This window comes from Miscanthus floridulus, chromosome 11 (assembly GCF_019320115.1).
Source record: "Miscanthus floridulus cultivar M001 chromosome 11, ASM1932011v1, whole genome shotgun sequence".
Taxonomy (NCBI): domain Eukaryota; kingdom Viridiplantae; phylum Streptophyta; class Magnoliopsida; order Poales; family Poaceae; genus Miscanthus; species Miscanthus floridulus.
The window spans coordinates 66,974,507-66,992,725 of record NC_089590.1 but is presented as its reverse complement, the minus strand read 5'-3'; the positions used below and the strand labels follow the sequence as shown (position 1 = coordinate 66,992,725).

The 18,219-nt window shown below is 47.1% G+C and overlaps 2 protein-coding genes across 2 annotated transcripts; one reads left to right on the top strand and one right to left on the bottom strand.

Annotated features, from left to right (window-relative positions):
• The first annotated feature begins 343 nt into the window (after positions 1–343).
• LOC136493302 (uncharacterized) lies at positions 344–2,957 on the top strand. Its single transcript, XM_066489370.1, has 2 exons — positions 344–647; positions 2,456–2,957. Exons 1-2 carry the CDS (start codon positions 468–470, stop codon positions 2,687–2,689), a joined length of 414 nt encoding a protein of 137 aa, XP_066345467.1. The 5' UTR covers positions 344–467; the 3' UTR covers positions 2,690–2,957.
• A 2,579-nt stretch (positions 2,958–5,536) lies between these two features.
• Positions 5,537–8,458, bottom strand: LOC136493301 (uncharacterized). The gene is made up of 9 exons (XM_066489369.1): positions 7,829–8,458; positions 7,547–7,698; positions 7,299–7,394; positions 6,985–7,047; positions 6,787–6,855; positions 6,583–6,685; positions 6,356–6,427; positions 6,102–6,190; positions 5,537–5,982 (listed from the first exon to the last, which is right to left on the bottom strand). The coding sequence occupies exons 1-9, from the start codon at positions 8,157–8,159 to the stop codon at positions 5,830–5,832; spliced, it is 1,128 nt and encodes a 375-aa protein (XP_066345466.1). The 5' UTR covers positions 8,160–8,458; the 3' UTR covers positions 5,537–5,829.
• Positions 8,459–18,219: the final 9,761 nt, after the last annotated feature.

The window sequence follows — 18,219 nt, the reverse complement described above, 5'->3', positions numbered from 1 at the left end:
AAAAACTGTAAGAAAACCGTACAGGTAATCTGAATCCTTGAGGGCCCGAGGAACGATTCATAGTCAAATTGCTTGGCAAATTTATATAACTTTTGATCAGCTGGATTCCTGGTTGGATTTCTGGCTAGCTGGAAATTGATCAAGTGCCTAGCGTATTCCAGGCGAGAAGTAACTGCATCGCTCTGTGATTTCTGAGCAAACAAGCTGTCAATCTGGATTATACCCACTGATAAGGCAGTAATTAACATCGCTCTCGCTCGCCAAGGCTAGGACCATTAATAATTCCCTGAATTGTTTATACTACTACTAATTCCTTGCCAACTTTGGTGCACGCCTTCGAGTATTATACACACACACACACACACACACACACACACATCCCCCTTCCACCCACGCCTCTGCTTTAGGAGTACTTCCAAAGCGCCGAACCAGAGGCAGGCACCTCGATCGGCAAGTGCTCGGTTGACATGGAGGGCGACAAGAAGGCGGCGGCCGCCATGGCGGAGGAGGTGGTGGAGCAGAAGACGAAGGAGGTGGCTGCTGCTGGTGATGTGAGCCTGAAGGAGCTGTCGAAGAAGCTCAACGACTTCGCCAAGGCGAGGGACTGGGAGCAGCACCATAGCCCCAGGAACCTGCTCCTCGCCATGGTTTGCATCTTCTTCTTCTCTCCGCTTTCTACTAGTCTCTAATCCAAATCTAACCCTGTGTTGCCCTTCGTCCTCTCGTGTTTCGCCAACATGTGTCTCTTCAAGACTGAAGAGGTTAGGGTTTTCTATGTGCTTTTGCCACTCGTCTTTTTTCACCTCTCGGGCGATGATTTTGGTTTCCTTCGTTAATCACTAGTAGATCGAGAATTACTCCCCCCAATATTCAGTCAGGAAAGCATAATTTAGGCAAGTAGTATGGTCCCCATTGCCGTTGGGGACTCGTTTTCCTCGTGACGCCGAATGATCAATGGTTTCGGTTAGTATCTGTTGTTAACGTGTTTTGGATGTATATCACTGCACACTGCACGACACGTCATGGCTACAAAAGCATGCCTTTTTATTAGCTTTCAGGGCGTGACCATGAATGGCATTTTCTTCATGATCTCCTGGCTCCTGCAGTAAACTACGCATGTCCAAAAACTATTTTGAGTTCCGCGGCTGTAAGTGTGGCATGCGTAAGTGGTAACTCAAGTATGGATTTGGTTTACACTACTTCACGACATATACAGTACTGTACTACGCGTTATTGTAGTCCAAAAATACAGTACTTGACGACATATACAGTACTACTACGCGTTACTGTTGTGATTAAACTAAACCCAAAAAAAAATTGGTTACCACTGCACCTCTCAAGACGAGAGGGAATACAGTACCCATCCATCGTCTGAGCAGGAAGCATCTCTAGAAGACTACAAGTCTAGAATATCATGTGCACATAGACAAATGTCTCCGTCTCTTAAAGGAAGAGAACTCCCTGCCAAAGGCTATGATAAAAAAATTCTTTATTCCATGGCCACCATAGGTTTGTTATCTATATAGATTAAATTATCACCATATAATGCGTTCTCTTTTGACCAACTGTTCATTAAGATTCTCCTTTGATTTACGCAAATAAAAAAAGATTCTCCTTTGATTAGTATTTTTTTGTTCCCAGTAGCGCGACTAGCTAGATTCTTGAGATCTATCTGATTTATTCGTTTCACTTGACTAACTGCATGTGGACGGCGGACTTTGTACCTGAGAATTGATCATCATGCACGCATTTATACCTACTATAGGTTTTCCAGATACATACTTACATGTGTATCACAGGGTTGTGGCGCCGCCTAGAATTTTTGTTCAGAATTTTGGTTTTGGAAATTTTCTTCAGAATTTTGGTTTTGGAAGAGAAGGAAACTTCTTGATAACCACATTGATGGGGACAGGACCTAGAGTCGATCCCAAAATACAATCATTCTGCATTATTCCCTCTCACCTATTCGGAGACTGCTGAGCCTGAGAAAGTTCATGCCGTCCAGCCAGCCATGTGTGGGTTGGTTCATGGGAGGAGCAAAATGGGACAAGTAACTAATCTCCGCACTGCCCATGGCCTGAGCGGCTGAACCGGATCGAATGCAACTTTCAGGTGTCACATCTTGGATAGTCGGATGCCACGTGGCCCTGTCCCCTGTCGAAGCAAATTTCCCGCGTCACCGTTGGATTTGCTGTTGTCACCTCTGACGTGGTTATGCTGGTTCAGACCATAGGGTCACTGCTGATTTGCTTAATGATGATCACTGTCAGCTTGTGACTAAATTTTCTGAACTGAAGGGAATTCGATTCGCTCCTCGTCATTCCGATTCTTCTTTTTAAAAAAATGCATCGACCACACATTCTCGCTTGCAAAAGAAAGGACCTTTTCTTGGTTCCCTTTGTTAAGGAAGGCGAGAGAGCTTAATTAATGATTTGATTTGTTTTGTGCCTGACAGATTGCTGAAGTCGGGGAGCTGTCAGAGCTGTTCATGTGGAAAGGGGAGGTGCGGAAGGGCCTCGCGGACTGGGACGAGGCCGAGAAGGAGCACCTCGGCGAGGAGCTCTCCGACGTGCTGCTCTACCTGATCCGCCTCTCCGACATGTGCGGCGTCGACCTCGGCGACGCCGCCACCAGGAAGATCGTCAAGAACGCCGTCAAGTACCCGGCGCCATCCAAGGAAGGCGCCTGATGACGAACGATACCGCCTCTTTTTCTTCGATGCTTTGCGATGGCTGATTGGCTGGCGCTTGCTAGAACCAGCGAGCTACATGAACTGATGCTTCAAGCTTTTCTTTTGTAGTGCCTTTTCATTCAAAGGTTAATACAAATATTACTCGTCTGATAGCTTTTCTCTTTTCCACTGGAGTCGGATAGCTTTTATGTCGACTTTGTTATGTCCAAAACTGAATCTATAAATGAGCAGAGCAAAACAACTAAGGCCCTGTTTGGCCTGGGCACATATGTAGTTCATTCTCACAGTCGGCGTGTGTGCTGCGGTGACAATAATCGAAGAGACCGCACGGCGTTTGGCGCGATTACTCGGCCGCCGCTGCGGGGTACGCGGTCTCAAATGGGGCCTAAACAAGTACTATGAGCAGTTAAACTGTGCTACATAGAAGATTGTCACAGAGCCACTGCCACTGGCTGATAGTGATCGGGGTGCCAGAATGGGGGAACTGTATCGCTATTGGCAACTCCTAGCAATTTTATGGAAGACATGTTCTAATTATTAATTAAGAACGGTGGAGACGAACAGGTCAGCCCAACTCACCTAGCCCATGCGGCCCATTCCCTTGCATAGCCCAACAGAAAAGCTCACTATGGTCGCACCTTGTCAAAAAATAAAAATAAAAATAAAAATGGGCGCACTCAATTTTTTGTCATCTTCTCCAACTCCAGTAACAGACTAACAATTCGACTTTGCTAAAAAGAAAAAAACTAACAATTCGACTAACCTGACAAAATTGGCCATCCATAAGAACAAGTGTTAATAGATGTATACCGAAAACTGTTTATTTAGAAAAATAAAATGACCTATAATTTAAAACTAATGTAATAGTTTTCCTCCCCCAAATTGTAAAACCAGACATTAACCCTCCTTCAAGTAATAAAACTGGTTGTTTTTATGCCTGATGACTCGACATGGCAGCAATTTAAAAACCAATTGTTATGAATTCCACATGTCAATCCTAAACTTCTTCTTTCCTCTCTTTCACTTATGCCTTTGTAAAAACACATTAGAGATGTTGTTGCCATCGTCCCAATACCAACACCAGTGCCAGTCCATACTGTGCCACTACCCCTAAACAATCTCCTTGACAATAGCACCCGCCACAAGTGACATAACAATCAAAACCAATCCTGCCCATGTTGCTCTAGCAACAGCCACCACAACAATAGCTAAGCGAAACATTACACCATGACACCAGGATAGTGTCTCATATGACATCTCTCACTTGATCGATTGAGGATTGTTGCATTTGTCATAGCGAGTCTTGAACACTCTCCCATACAAACCACTTGCCACATATAGGATTAATAAGTCTAGTATTATGCTTGACCATGTAACCTTGTGAATTCGGTGCGATTTGGTGCCCGGAGTAACTAGAAAGCTAGTACCCCAACACATTTTGGCCATTTATTGGTAAACTTGGCCCTGTATTAGAAAGGTTGAGGTCATGAGTTACCCATTATGGATCGTCGGGTCGTTTGGGCGACAACCTTTGTTCTCTTATGGGTAAAACTTCTACCCTCTATAGAGTTTTGAATTTACTATTTCACAATGCCACACTCTCGATTATAATCGCATTCATGATTTCTAGCTCAAAGTAATTATTGCGATGAAATGACTCATGTAAGATCGATCTCTACCCTATGCTAATGTTCACGCTTCTTATTATACCACTTGCTATGCCCAGATTTAGTTGTCAGATATCATTTACTTTATGAATAATTGCTTTTGTGCAAACCAACTTTGCACCTTGGCATAGCGCAAATGTATATTCCCTCCTTATTATACTAGGCAAGTCCTATGGAGTGCACTCGTGTACTCATGGGGCTACACTTGAGTTTTGCAAGTGAGATGGCCTCAACCTATGGCTATTTCTATGAGTGAAAGCATAGCTATATGAGAGGTGTAGCCCATGATTGTCGCATGGTTCACATGGAATGTATTTTAAAACTTTTGTATAATTAGACTTTGATGTAGTACTTTGGGTAATGTGAAGTTAATGTGTTGAATAACATGTGATGTAACTTGGCTACCTTTATGTTATTAAGTTGAATTTATGTGAGCTATGTATTTTCTTCTTTAGCAATGGATCCTAGTTATGCGCGTTGTGGATATCACGGATTGTGTGATTCCAGGGACGACCGAATTAGTCATATTGAACCAAGTGCTGATCCAAGGATGACAACTTGATTTAGTGTAATTAATTAGAGGGTCATCACAGTGGCCATAATTACAAAAACTAGCATTTAGGATCATGTGTATATATTTTCCCTAAAGAAAAGGCAGCTCTAAGGTCATAGTATTTCACTGTAGATCTAGAATCAAGCGCTTTTGCACTGCAATAAAAAAACTAATATCACAGCAATCTCAAATGCCAATCTTTTACATAGGTGACTACCCCGCCCGTCCCAAAAAAATTAATGTTTTAGGATTTTTAGGATAGAGTAGTGCTCAACAAAATTGCACATATATGCCTATTCATTAAAGGTGAATCATGCTAATTAAAGAATAAGCCCCTCATTAAAAGGAATGCATGGAGGCATGGAGACATAATGATATAGGCCCAATCTATTGTCCAACAGTTAAACCATCATATTTTCTGGGACATAATGTTTTGAATCCTTGAACATCTACTTTTTTGAGACGGAGGGAGTACTAGTCAGGACCTAGCTATCCAAACACAGGTGAACTAATTTTTAGTTAACAATATCAATCATGCAACATTGCAAGTGTGAGAGAGGGATGGGAAAAAAGAGTGGGGCTGCTATCTTCCTTGCACTCACGTGATATACTAGGATTATTACATACTTGGAAGTTGCTATCGTATACTATACTTCCTATATTGATTACAGCCTGCATATATTTATCCATATATGTACAGATTGTATCTACATTACATTACATTGCATGAGTACATGCATTATATTTTTTTCCCCAATCATTTACCTATCTTGTTGGTTAATTAACTAGATCAAAACTTGTCAGACGCCTCTGGTCTTCTGATTGATCGGTCGATCGATCATCCAGTACTACGTGCAATCAGCAGAGCTAGCTATCCAGCAGTAGACACGTCGATCTATCGGCCACACATGCTGCAGTTACAATGTGTCTGAGCTGCTCCCTTGACTTCTGACCTGCTGAATCCGTTGCCGTAGCCTTCTCCTGTGGTCATGGATTTTCCAGAGCCCATGGCCAAGGACAACGCTGGAGTATATGCCGTGGGTGATCATAGGTGCGAGGATATTGTCGGTCTGCGTTGTATCCATATCACACAAAGATATTGTCAGTCGTTGCATGAATTATATTTCTGATGATGAACTTAAATCTGATATCATGGCCCTTCATGCATGACCTACTATGCTATGCGTACCTGGATCCATTCGAAGCCAAGGTAGAAAGCCAAGATTCCTTCTAGAAGCGGGGAGTATATCTTCCTCATTTGCCTCCTCTCGTACCAAGCTGCAAATCCATGGATATGTCAAAGGTTAAAGCTAACTATTCGTCTGTAATACTTTTGCATTACTACTCTGCTTTGGGTTGAGGCCTGCATATCTCTCTAGCACACTCTAACTACTTTGCAACATCAGCACAGTTACAAAAGAATCTCTATATGGCCAAACAAACCTGCAAATAGTTTTTTGAGGTTCTCCCGCCCTGTGCGTGAACGCATTGCTGGTGTCACTACATACGTAGGGTCTGAAATTGAAATGAACAACACATATGTCACTTCACATATATAGCTTATTAATAGATCTCAGGATGAATATCCTTGATCCTATCTACCCGAAAAAAACAAAAGAAATTAACATATTCATGCAAATAAGGACTGTCGTCAGTAGAACATCGATCACCTTTCGGAGCTGTGGCGATATAGTAGAGGGTTCCTGTGAGGGCTGCAGTGATGACTGCTGCGAACGTTTGAGCAAATGGAACCAAAGGAGGAACAATACCACTCTGCATTGCATGGGTACAGTTTCATACAGACATATATTAGGTGGTCTTGTATATCACAATATTCAGTTTCATCTCAATTCAGCTGAAAAGCATATACATACCAGTGACGCAATCCCTCGAGCATCTTTCATTAGCTCCGTGCTTCTCAGGAAAATATCAGCCAATGCTCCCTACAATTTCCGTGTTTTTACCATCAACAACATGAGCAAATTAAATGAAGTGAAAAACACAGTTTCCTCCACATAGTTGTAACAAAGTAAACTTAATAACCATAATGAGAATGGACATGCAGCACATACCTGAATAGCTGCACGGTAGAACAGCTCCTCGCCAATTGAGCTAGCAGCCACGATGAGGATGAACTACAAATATAAGTAAATATTATATACTCCCCATTTTATATTGATTTTAGCTAGGAGTTTCAAGCCATTCTCCACATAACAACTATCACATCTAGGATAGTGTTACTAACTAGAGTGTGATTAGATTACACGTTCCATGTTTCACTAGAATCTATTTTGGCTTGGAAAATTGAGTGGAAAATATGCACAACCAACATTGACAGATCATCAAGAGCCACACTGCAAACTAATATCAAGGGTGCTTTTAGTACCTGCCATGGTGACATGCCATAGAAGAAGCTGCGAAGCTCCTCATCCTCCACATCACGGATGGCACGCGCGTGAGGCGAATACTTGACAACTTCATCCTGAAAGCAGAAATTAAACCACATGCACAAGTTATCTACTAGTACTAGTTAAGCAGAGATAATAAAATTAAAGGCAAATTAAAAGGAATTGAAATGGGGCCAGGTGATCTGAGTAGAGCCGAGAATGAGAGGACGGTCGATGGTGTACATACATCAAGGATGAAGAGCAGAGCCATGATTGGTGGAGCTGCATAACCAAGCCCCTCGACAAGTGCCGTGAGAGATGGATGGAAGCCCCCCGTGCAGTCAATCCCGGCCACTTGGCATATGAATCTCCCGGTGAGCGCCATGGCCCCGTAGATCCCTGTGCAGACATCGGCAGATTGATCGACCAGGAGGGTTAATTGAATGCATGCATGCTCATGATGCAATAAATCAACTACTGTAGATAAATTGAACTAGTAGATGAAGTAGGGGTGGAAGCAAGTACTGACCAATGCCATAGCTGAGCCTGACGACCGCCCCGAGCTTGTCCCACATGGCGAGCTCGGCGTCCCGCGCTCCGAACCCCGCGCTCCCGGCTGCTCCGCCGGCGCCTCCGCCGCTAGTAGCCACGGGGGCAGCAGTCACCTCGACGACCCTGGGCCCATCGGCGGCGAAGCTGGCGCTTCTCCGTCGCCGGTCTTCCCCGCCGCCGTCGCCCTCAGCCGCCGCGCGGATCCAGCTGGTGGTGCGGACCCGAGGGGAGAAGCCTATGGAATAGTGGGTGTAGGTGGCGGTGTAGCTGCTGCATCTGTACGCCGAAACGGCGCTCCCCAGCTCCATGAATCTATCTGCTGCGCAGGGGCGACGAACTAGAACTAGAAGAGGAGGAGCCGGGAGAACGAACAGCTGGAAATGGCCGGCACACCGCACCCGCACGCGGACAGAGTCACAGAGAAGATTATTCCGTTTGGCCCTCTGGCTCTGATGATCTGGACACGGACGGACGTCGTGGAGGAGGAGGAGGGGTAAATAAGCGATACTCCTACTGGAACGACAGGTGAAGCAGCTAGCAGACGAAACAAATGGATGGATGGAGACCAGCGGCGCAAGGCCGCCGCCGCTAGTTTCCTCGTCTAGTGCAGTAGTGCTAGTAGTCGTCCGCCTGATTTTGACGGTGATCGCGTGCTTGCTTGCTTGGCCCGTGCGTGGGTGTGGTCGTGGCGGGAGGCGTGTGGGCGCCGGCCGGCGCCAGATGAGAGGGGATTTGCGCCTTCCAATCAGCGCGGCGCACGTCACCCGCGACGTGATAAGGTCATCCGTAGTCCCGGTGGGCAACGACGAAAAGGTTAAAAACGTTTTGATTGGGCCAGCCGTCTAGCTAGACGGAGCAATGCAACCAGCCCAAGGGCGTATTCTTGGCAACTGTATGCAATGGAGCCCAAGCAGAGGAGGGCTGAGTTTATGGGCCTTTTTTATCCAGACGAAGGATTTGGGAGGCGCGGGTCGTGTGGAGCAGTCGAGCCTGATGTCTGTCTCCTCTAGCTGCGTAATGACGGCCCACGTTGGCCATAGCGGACCAACAAAACCGGACCTGATCGCGGTGGCGCAGGCGGAAAAGTTGGAACGGCCGCTGCTTGAGGCCCAAATAATACCGCTGATTCCGGCGCTTCTTTCTCCCTGCGGAGCGGCCTTTATCAATCAACCCCCCTGGGCCCGGAAAAAAATTCTCTATAGCTGCGTCATGAACTCATGATATATGGCGTGGATACCCGGCGTGTGTCGGACTTCAACGATCAAACGGAGTGGTCCTCCGCTAAAAATAGACCTCCTGGCTCGTTCACGTGGCCACGTCCATCCACCGCATACCCGCATGTACCATAAAGATCAACACGTGTCAGGCATCCAGGTATGCATGGCGCAACCGTGGATACAGTTTTTATAGAATTTTTGTTCGGTGGGCCCTGTACCGTGGATAGAGTTTTCATAGAATTTTTTTCCGTGGGCCCTGTACCGCTGCTTCCCTCACGAGCTAGGTCCGGACCTCCAGGCGCACTGGATTTCATTTCAGTGACAAATTTATTTTCTTTTTTATGAAAAGAGAAAAGAGTCTGTCTGCTTTTACGAAAGCATATATAGGGCATGGCCAACCGGGGCTAACATTCTGCAATGGTTTCATCAAAAAGTCATGCCACGTCCACGGAGGAGCATCTGAGGCATCTGATCTTGCAACGCGAGCTGTCCAAGAGATGTCTTGTGGAGCGAGCTGTTGCACATCTTTTCTCAAATGTACTTTGGATCACGAGCTCATCCTGGCCTCTGCTTTAGGTGGTGTTTAGATTTAGAGCGTAAAGTTTTAGGATGTCATATCAGATGTTACATGAAGGTGTTGGTGTCATATCAGATGTTATATGAGGCTGTTGTGTGGGGTGTTTGGATACTAATAAAAAAACAAATTACAGAATTTGTCAGTAAACCGCGAGACGAATTTATTAAGCATAATTAATTCATCATTAGAAAAAGTGTTACATTAGCACTTTATTGTCTAATTATGGACTAATTAGGCTTAAAAGATTCGTGTCATAAAGTAGTCATAATCTGTGTAATTAGTTATTTTTCTAGTCTATATTTAATATTCGATAGCCTTTCTCTGACGGACAGACATCAGCAAATAATACTCGTTCTGTGCCCCCCAGCGCGCTCCTCGGTGGTAGCCAGCTTCTGCAAAGCACCTATGCTAACCTGCGAGACCACCAACAGATGTGACATGGACACTCAGGTGCTGATGTCGAAGTTGGGGGCAGCACGCCACCGTGGTAGATTTTGGATGACGACTCGATGGACTGGGCCGTTTCAGACGTGATCGATCGATCGATCTGCCAGGCAGGCAGCCTCTAGGACTGACCTGACTGACATCACAAGCACGGACGCACGGTATAATCCAAGGCAGATCCGTCAGGAGGAGCGCCATCGGTGTGCAGGAACCCGTGGTAGCTGCGGTGCTGGCCTGTTCCCTTCCCGTCGTCGTCCAGGAGCTAGCTAGTAGTCTACTTGCCTAAGGAACGAAAACTCTATATGCTACTGATCGATTTGTATACTTCAATAATAATAATACATGTTTTCTACAGTATATATCATTGTTGGAGCCCAATCCACGCTTGATCGAGTATACTCCTAGCTACGTAGTAGTGTGTACATCTCCAGCATGCTGCATACGCCCTACTACTCTACATCGACGTGTTTCAATAATAATAATGATCCAATAGATATAACACGACGACGTCGCAATCGAGCCAGGATTGGATCGGCGTCGTTGCCTTTTGGAATGATGAACTGGCTGCAGCTGCATGCCACCTAGGAGTAGCAACGAACTCCATTATTATTTCTCGTCATTTTTTGCTACCTCCAATCATGCATACGCGTCCATCATATATAGGAGAGTATATGTCATGTGTTGGCCTGATCATGATATCGATGAGAGCCGGCCGGCCTGATCGGTAATAATGCGTGGCATGGCAACGTACTGGGTAAAAATTCACGCGTGCACGGCCGGTCCCGGACCGGACGTCCCCGCGGCGAGAAAGCTAGCTCAGCTCCTCGCGACACGATCTCCGGCGGCGAGCTGTCTGTGACAGCTGAAAGGGGCCGGTAAAAGAAATGATTTGTCGATCAGTCTCCGGCCGATCCGCTTTATGCAAATGCAATGCAACGACGACGACCATCACCGTAGTGAGAGGCGGAGCTCCCCATGCGGCAGGGTGGGGCACCTGCCCCACCTACCGTCGGGGCCTAGTACCCCTGTCTTCTTCCTCAGGCGCGGCGTTCGAGTGGCGCCATTTGGCCTCCGATGGTATGGCTGGACACCTGACTGGAGTAGAACACATTGTTTGGAGAAGATCCAGAGCCGCATGAGCGAAGGCCAAAGGCCCAATAGAAGAATAGAGCCAATCATCACAACATCAAGGAATCACCTAGCTCTCGATCCCCAATCCCCTGACCCCATAAGTTCATCACCACGACGTGCATCAGGCCGCCGCCGAGCGGCCCTTAGCGCGCCGCTGCCAGTGCCGCCGCCCCTTGCCACGATGACCTTCAAGGTTGCAGGTTGCCGCTCGCTCATGCCTATTCTCTCAGCTGCTCAGTGCTGCAGTGCAGGGGAAGGGCAGCAGCCAGCTGGTTACAGAGGACGGGGTGGGAGATGGTGAAGGTGAGCCGGTGAGCTTGTATGTGTAATTGAGATTAGTTCTTTAATAGTAGGCTAGTGGTATGTCTCCTTATTATAGTGTGTGTTTTTAGATGTATTATCATATATAATTATAATTAATTACATGCTAACTGCTTTGTTATTATTCAAATTTACAAGTTTTTTTAGCTTTTGGATAATTGGATTTTGGACTCTTGTTTAGTTGGTGTTTGTTGAATCAATAGATTATATTAAGTTCATAAAGAGATCAGAGGTACCGTCTTCAATTAATCTTTAAATTTGTCATATATTAGATATTCATGTGTGTGTTTGGTAGGACGTGATTAAAAATTTGTGTCCGTTGTGTGATTTAACGACCTGTACTACTAGCTAGCAGTAGCAGCAGGAAAAACGATGCATGCAGGAGTCAAAACATTGCCATGGTACTAAGTGATGGTGCTACACTGCTACATGCTCCAGCGCCGCTGTCGATCGAGCTGAAGAACATCGTGAGAGAGAGGGTGAGCGAGCTATTGTCTAGTTTCAAAAACTTTTCTCAAAAAGTGCTACAGTAGCTATTACATCGAATCTTGCGATACGTGTATGGAGCATTAAATGTAAACGAAAAAAAACTAATTGCACAGTTTAGTTGAAAATCGCGAGACGAACGTTTTGAGCCTAATTAGTCCATGATTGAATACTAATTGCCAAATAAAAACAAAAGTATTACAGTAGCTAAATTCCTAAATTTCACCCCACTAAATACAGCCTAAAGATACTGCTGCCCACTACTGTGGGAACATTTGGCAACAGGAGCCCGTGACGGGATAGCGAGGCCTTGCATCAGCATGCGTTGTTGTTGGCTAACTAGGCTGCCAGCTCACGCTGCTGCACAGCGAAATTTCTCGGCTCGGTTTGGTAGCCATGTTGGTGTCATAAAACCTCCGTTTACCAGAGCGATACGACCCAAAAACAGTGTAACTATGGAACTGTATCGGGTCCTGGATAGATGCTAGATTGCATATATCTGTCGATCTATACGAGGATGATCCTGTTTCATCTGAAGCTAAGTGTGCGAAAGGAAGATCGGAGTTGCCACAGATTGCCCAGATGGTAGTGGCCTCGTCTGATCGACCAAAGCCGGTGCATGGGCCGGAGTTTGGATTTGGATGGTTTTGGGCGGTGGGTAAGGACTCAGATGAGTTGTCTGAGGCAGACGGATCCTCAGATTCTAATGAGGTCATATCGATGACTGCGTTCATTGCAGAAGCGGCGGCGGCCGGGTTTGAGGCTCAGGATCTATACAAGGCAGAGCATGAACTTGCTATCGTTGGCAGTGGTTCCAATTCAGGGAAGTATCCGAAGTCTCAATTGGCATCTAGGATCATCGATTCGATGGTTCGAAGGAAACTTTACCCGAAGGCCTGGCAAGGTCCGCTGCCTCCACCATGAATCTCTCGTCCTCGAACCTTAGCTGTCTTCAACAACAGGAGACCTATTAGGATACCCAAATCTAAAATGGGCCTCCAGCAGGATACCTATAGCCCCCAACAGATTCCCTATATGAAAGACTCATTTTGGATGCCAGGAGAGGCATAACCCAAATATGAGTATCCTCTCTCCTGGAGACCCATTTGCAGAAATGGTTGTCTTTTGGGTCGTGTTGTTGGAGAAGACCAAAAATGGGTATTGAACCTTTTGCCTATAGCACTACTCAAAGGACGAATGGGTCTTATATTTTGGGTCACGATTGTTGGAGACAGTCTTAGGGGACGTGCTGGAGAAAGCATGGGAGGTTGGGCATCTGGAGGGGAAGATGGGTGGCTGGCGTGTGTCGGGTTCTACGGTCTGGGCTACACTGTTTTCGAATACGAAACAAGAAGCCAGGGCTGACAAGGCTAAAGATTTGCAATTACTAACCCCAGATTTCTCGGAACTGGAAATGGAAAACCCTGACCCGCTCCTCCCCTTCCTCGTCCTCCCCTCGTTGGAACCTTCCCAGCCTAGATCCACCCTATTCGCTGCCTCCCTCAGCCATCAAACACCAGATCCACTCTCCCTAGCACCCGATCTTTCCATTGATGGGGCGCAGTCCGTGCCGCATTCAAGTTCTGGTAGCCTTGAAGCAGCTGCAGCCAACCATCATCGCCGGCGTCCTCGCCCAGCTTCTAGCAAGCCCAACTGTGATCGACGGCGAGCTTCAGGCACAGGGATGGGCATTGCTTCCGGATTTGGCAGAAGATTTGAACAAGATCAGGATTCAGCGACTAAGCTCCGAAGTAGATGGAGGCAGACCCACCATCACTCCTCTGGCCACCTCTGTCGGCGAGAAGCCAGAAGACGCAGTCGCTCAAGTTAAAGAGAAGCGCTCCCTGGAAGATGGGGAGATTGAAGGCCACCTCCTACGCTCCAGGATTCCGGCAAGCCAAAAAGGGAAAGTGGTGCAGGGCAACGAGGGTATTCAAGGCAGCCAGGCTACAACTAGCACTGCTCAGGCTACATCCTCAACGACCATGGTGAAGACCGTCCTCAAAGACACCACTGCACCCTTGAGCACATGCCTGCAGCAACAACAAATGAGCATTATTATCAGCGATGAGGGATGGGAGCCAGCCAAGATCCATCGACGCAAGAAACCAGAGGTACAGGCAAGGGACGTTCGAACACCACACCTACCCAAAGACAAATCAATGGGCTTTGTATTCTTCATATCAAAGATGGAAGGAAGATGCTATAACTATTTTCCCCAAATCACTCTGCTCGGCTCTGCCGCTCCCTCCCTCGGTGCTGGAAATGCTACCACTCTGGGCATAGAGCAATGGATTGCACAAGGTATGGACAACATAAAAGGATGGTCTCCACTGAGCATCGACATCTCATCCCCTCCCAGAAACTCAGTCCACCTCCAATCCATCAAAAGTCCGACCACCACTCCTTCACGGAGGTGGTGCGCGACCAAGATCCAATGGCGGCAGCTCGGTACATAGGTGACCCAAGGGCCAGGCCCGCTCGCAGCTACTACGCTATTTCGGCTACGAGCTCCATCCATAGGCGCCGTGATGATGAAAGGTCCTAATGGCTAGAGGGGGAGGGGTGAATAGCCTATTAAAAAAATCTACAACAACACTTAACAAACGGTTAGACAATTATGAGGCGAAGCAAGTGTTGCGTTAGCCTACTAAAATAGCAAGCCACCTACCACAATTCTAGTTTATATAGTTTCTATCCACACAATAGCTATGACACTACACTAAGTTAGTATGCTCTCAAAAGCTAGCTAAAGAGCCACACTAACCAAACTAACAAGCTCTCACAACTAGCTACACTAAAGAGCTTGACAACTAGTTTATGGTAATGTAAAGAGGGTGAGTAAGATGTTTATACCGCCGTGTCGAGGAAGTAGCCAAACAATCACAAGAATGAATACCAATGAAGACCAATCACCTCGGAATCAAATGATGAACACAATGATTTTTTACCGAGGTTCACTTGCTTGCCGGTAAGCTACTCCTCGTTGTGGCGATTCACTCACTTGGAGGTTCACGCGCTAATTGGCATCACACGCTAAACCCTCAATAGGGTGCCGCACAACCAACACAAGATGAGGATCACACAAGCCATGAGCAATTCACTAGAGTACCTTTTGGCTCTCCACCGAGGAAAGCTTAAGAACCCCTCACAATCACCACGATCGGAGCCGAAGACAATCACCACCCTCCGCTCGACGATCCCCGCTGCTTCAAGCCATCTAGGTGGCGGCAACCACCAAGAGTAACAAGCGAATCCCACAATGAAACACGAACACCAAGTGCCTCAAGATGCAAACACTCAAGCAATGCACTTGAATTCTCTCCCAATCTCACAAAGATGATGAATCAATGATGGAGATGAGTGGGAGGCCTTTGGCTAAGCTCACAAGGTTGCTATGTCAATACAAATGGCCAAGAGAGTGAGCTTGAGCCGGCCATGGGGCTTAAATAGAAGTCCCCACAAAATAGAGCCGTTGTACCCCTTCACTAGGCACAACACGGGGTGACCGGACGCTCCGGTCACGCGATGCGTGCCACGTGTCCCCTCTCTTGAAATGTTGATCTCCCGATCTCAACGGTCAAGTGACGACCGAACGCAGCAGCTCAAAGTGACCGGACGCTGAACCCCAGCATCCGGTCGTTTCCAGTAAGCATCTAGAGACGATTTTTCATGTGCTCCACTGGACACACCTAGTGTCCGGTCACTCGGCGACTCCTCTATCCATGTCAACAGGATCGGACACACCCTGTAAGCGTTCGGTCACTGAGTGACCCAGCGTCCGGTCAGAGACCGACGCTGCATGCCCTCTGCTGCCACTGACCGAACGTGCCGGTCCAACCGAGACCAGCGTCCGGTCACTTACAGTGACCTCCGTCTTTTCTGTCTAGGGCGCCGATAGCACCGTTGGACTATCCGCACTCTACGGGCGGACACTCCGCCAGTGAAGTTCCTAACCCTTGCTCAAATGTGCCAACCACCAAGTGTATCACCTTGTGCACATGTGTTAGCATATTTTAACAAACATTTTCAAGGGTGTTAGCACTCCACTAGATCCTAAATGCATATGCAATGAGTTAGAGCATCTAGTGGCACTTTGATAACCGCATTCTGATACGAGTTTCATCCCTCTTAATAGTACGGCTATCGAACCTAAATGTGATCACATTCTCTAAGTGTCTTGATCACCAAAACAAAATAGCTCCTTCTATTTATACCTTTGCCTTGAGCCTTTTGTTTTTCTCTTTCTTCTTTTCAAGTTCAAGCACTTGATCATCACCATGGCATCACCATCATCATGTCATGATCTTCATTTCCTTCACCACTTGGAATGTGCTATCTATCTCATGATCACTTGATAAACTAGGTTAGCACCTATGGTTTCATCAATTCACCAAAACCAAACTAGAGCTTTCAGACGAGCTCATCAGCAGGGCGGCGGCGTGCTAGATTAACAGAAGCAGCCATGACACCTATCACCTCGGTGATGCTCTCTGCCGCAAGCTCAACCTACACCACGATGACGTCCAAGTGCTCAAGCACTTCCCCAAGCGCTACCTCATCATCTTCTCCGACCCGATGGTCAGGCGACTTGTGGTGGACATGGGGATCGTCCCCGACAGTGGCTGCGTCTTCCACTTTGCCCCATGGAGTGAGTGCCGCTATGCCACCAATGTCAGCTAGGAGTTCCGAGTCAAGGTACGCATAGAAGGAGTCCTGGTCCACTGCTGGGTGGAGGAGGTTGCTACTAAGGCGCTAGGCAAAGGCTACGCGGTGCACTACGTTGAGGAGAAGACCTGCTATCGGGAGCGCACCAGGTCGTTCGACCTGTGGGCCTGGTGCTGCGACCCCTACGACATCCCCACCGAGGTTTGCCTCACGATGACTGAGCCAGATAGGGGGCCGCCACACCATGACGACCTGGTCGACCTCAAGCACGGGCATGTCTACCTCCTTCGCAATCACATCAAGGTAGTGGAGGATCTCTCCTTCCTGCAAGGTCGCGGGAGAGTTGGCAGTCTTTCGAACCGCAAATCCCGTAGGGAGTTTGACTGGAGCTACAGAGCGCCGAACACTGTAGGAGAGTGCATCTAGGGCAGGCGCGACAATGTCCGTGGACATGACATCAGGCGGCAACCGAGGAGGGATGACGACGACTATGACGACAGATGCAACCACGGCAACCATCGTCACCGAAGCATCTCCAACTGGGCTAGAAGCTCACGCTGTAGGGTTGGAGTGGATGACTGTGTCAGCTCCAATAGGTGGCGTGGCCAGAGGGACTCCCCTCCTCATAGAAGTAGGCAGGCAACACAAGGTCTCCAAGGTCCATCACAAGTCTGGTGGGTCAAAGAACGCAAGGTGGAAAAGAAGCACAAAAGGTCTCCTTTGCCAACCCAATAGCAACTGAGCTAAAGCCCCCAAAGATTGTCATCCCTGATGACAACATCTTGCTTATCAAGGAAACCCAAAACACTCAGGGCTACGACAGTGTGAAAGTTGGGGGAAGACTGATGAACAAGTTAACCCAAGTGAGCAAATCTCTGAATATACACCTTTTGAGTTTGGCATGCCATCTGCAGAGCTAGCGCCTAATGACGTATTGCACACTGGTGCATCCTCTGACTTTGCCTATGCAGATCTGGCAACAGGTGGAGAGATGTTGGTAGGGCAACACAGCACACATGTCAAGAAGGTGGCAGACATCAATGTCCACAAGGAACAGGACGTTCCATTCACCCCAAGTGAGAAGGCTAACACTACAACCAATATGCAGGATGCTATTGTAGAATCTAACACACTTCCTGTCACCACTTCTTCTGGGGAGTCTGTAGGCACAGAGATGGAAAAACTCAATGCCACCAACGAGCAGACGCTGGGTCTAGTGCTAGGACATCTGCGCATCATGCTGGTGAGCTCTCCTGCTGTAGATAAATCCTTACCAGTACAAGTTGATACTGAAGTAGTGAATGCTTGTTTAGATGATCAGCTTGCTAAAACCACTGAAGTCAGTCAACAGCAACAAGATTTAGACTTAACTATTGAAACCATAGTGCAAGGGGTCCCTACTGAAAATCAACAGTTAATCAATAACATAGACAACCACTTACCTTCACCTATAGACAATTTCTTAGATTCAATCTCACTACCCATAATGCAACCTTTATTAGACGGAGGGCCCATGACACCTAT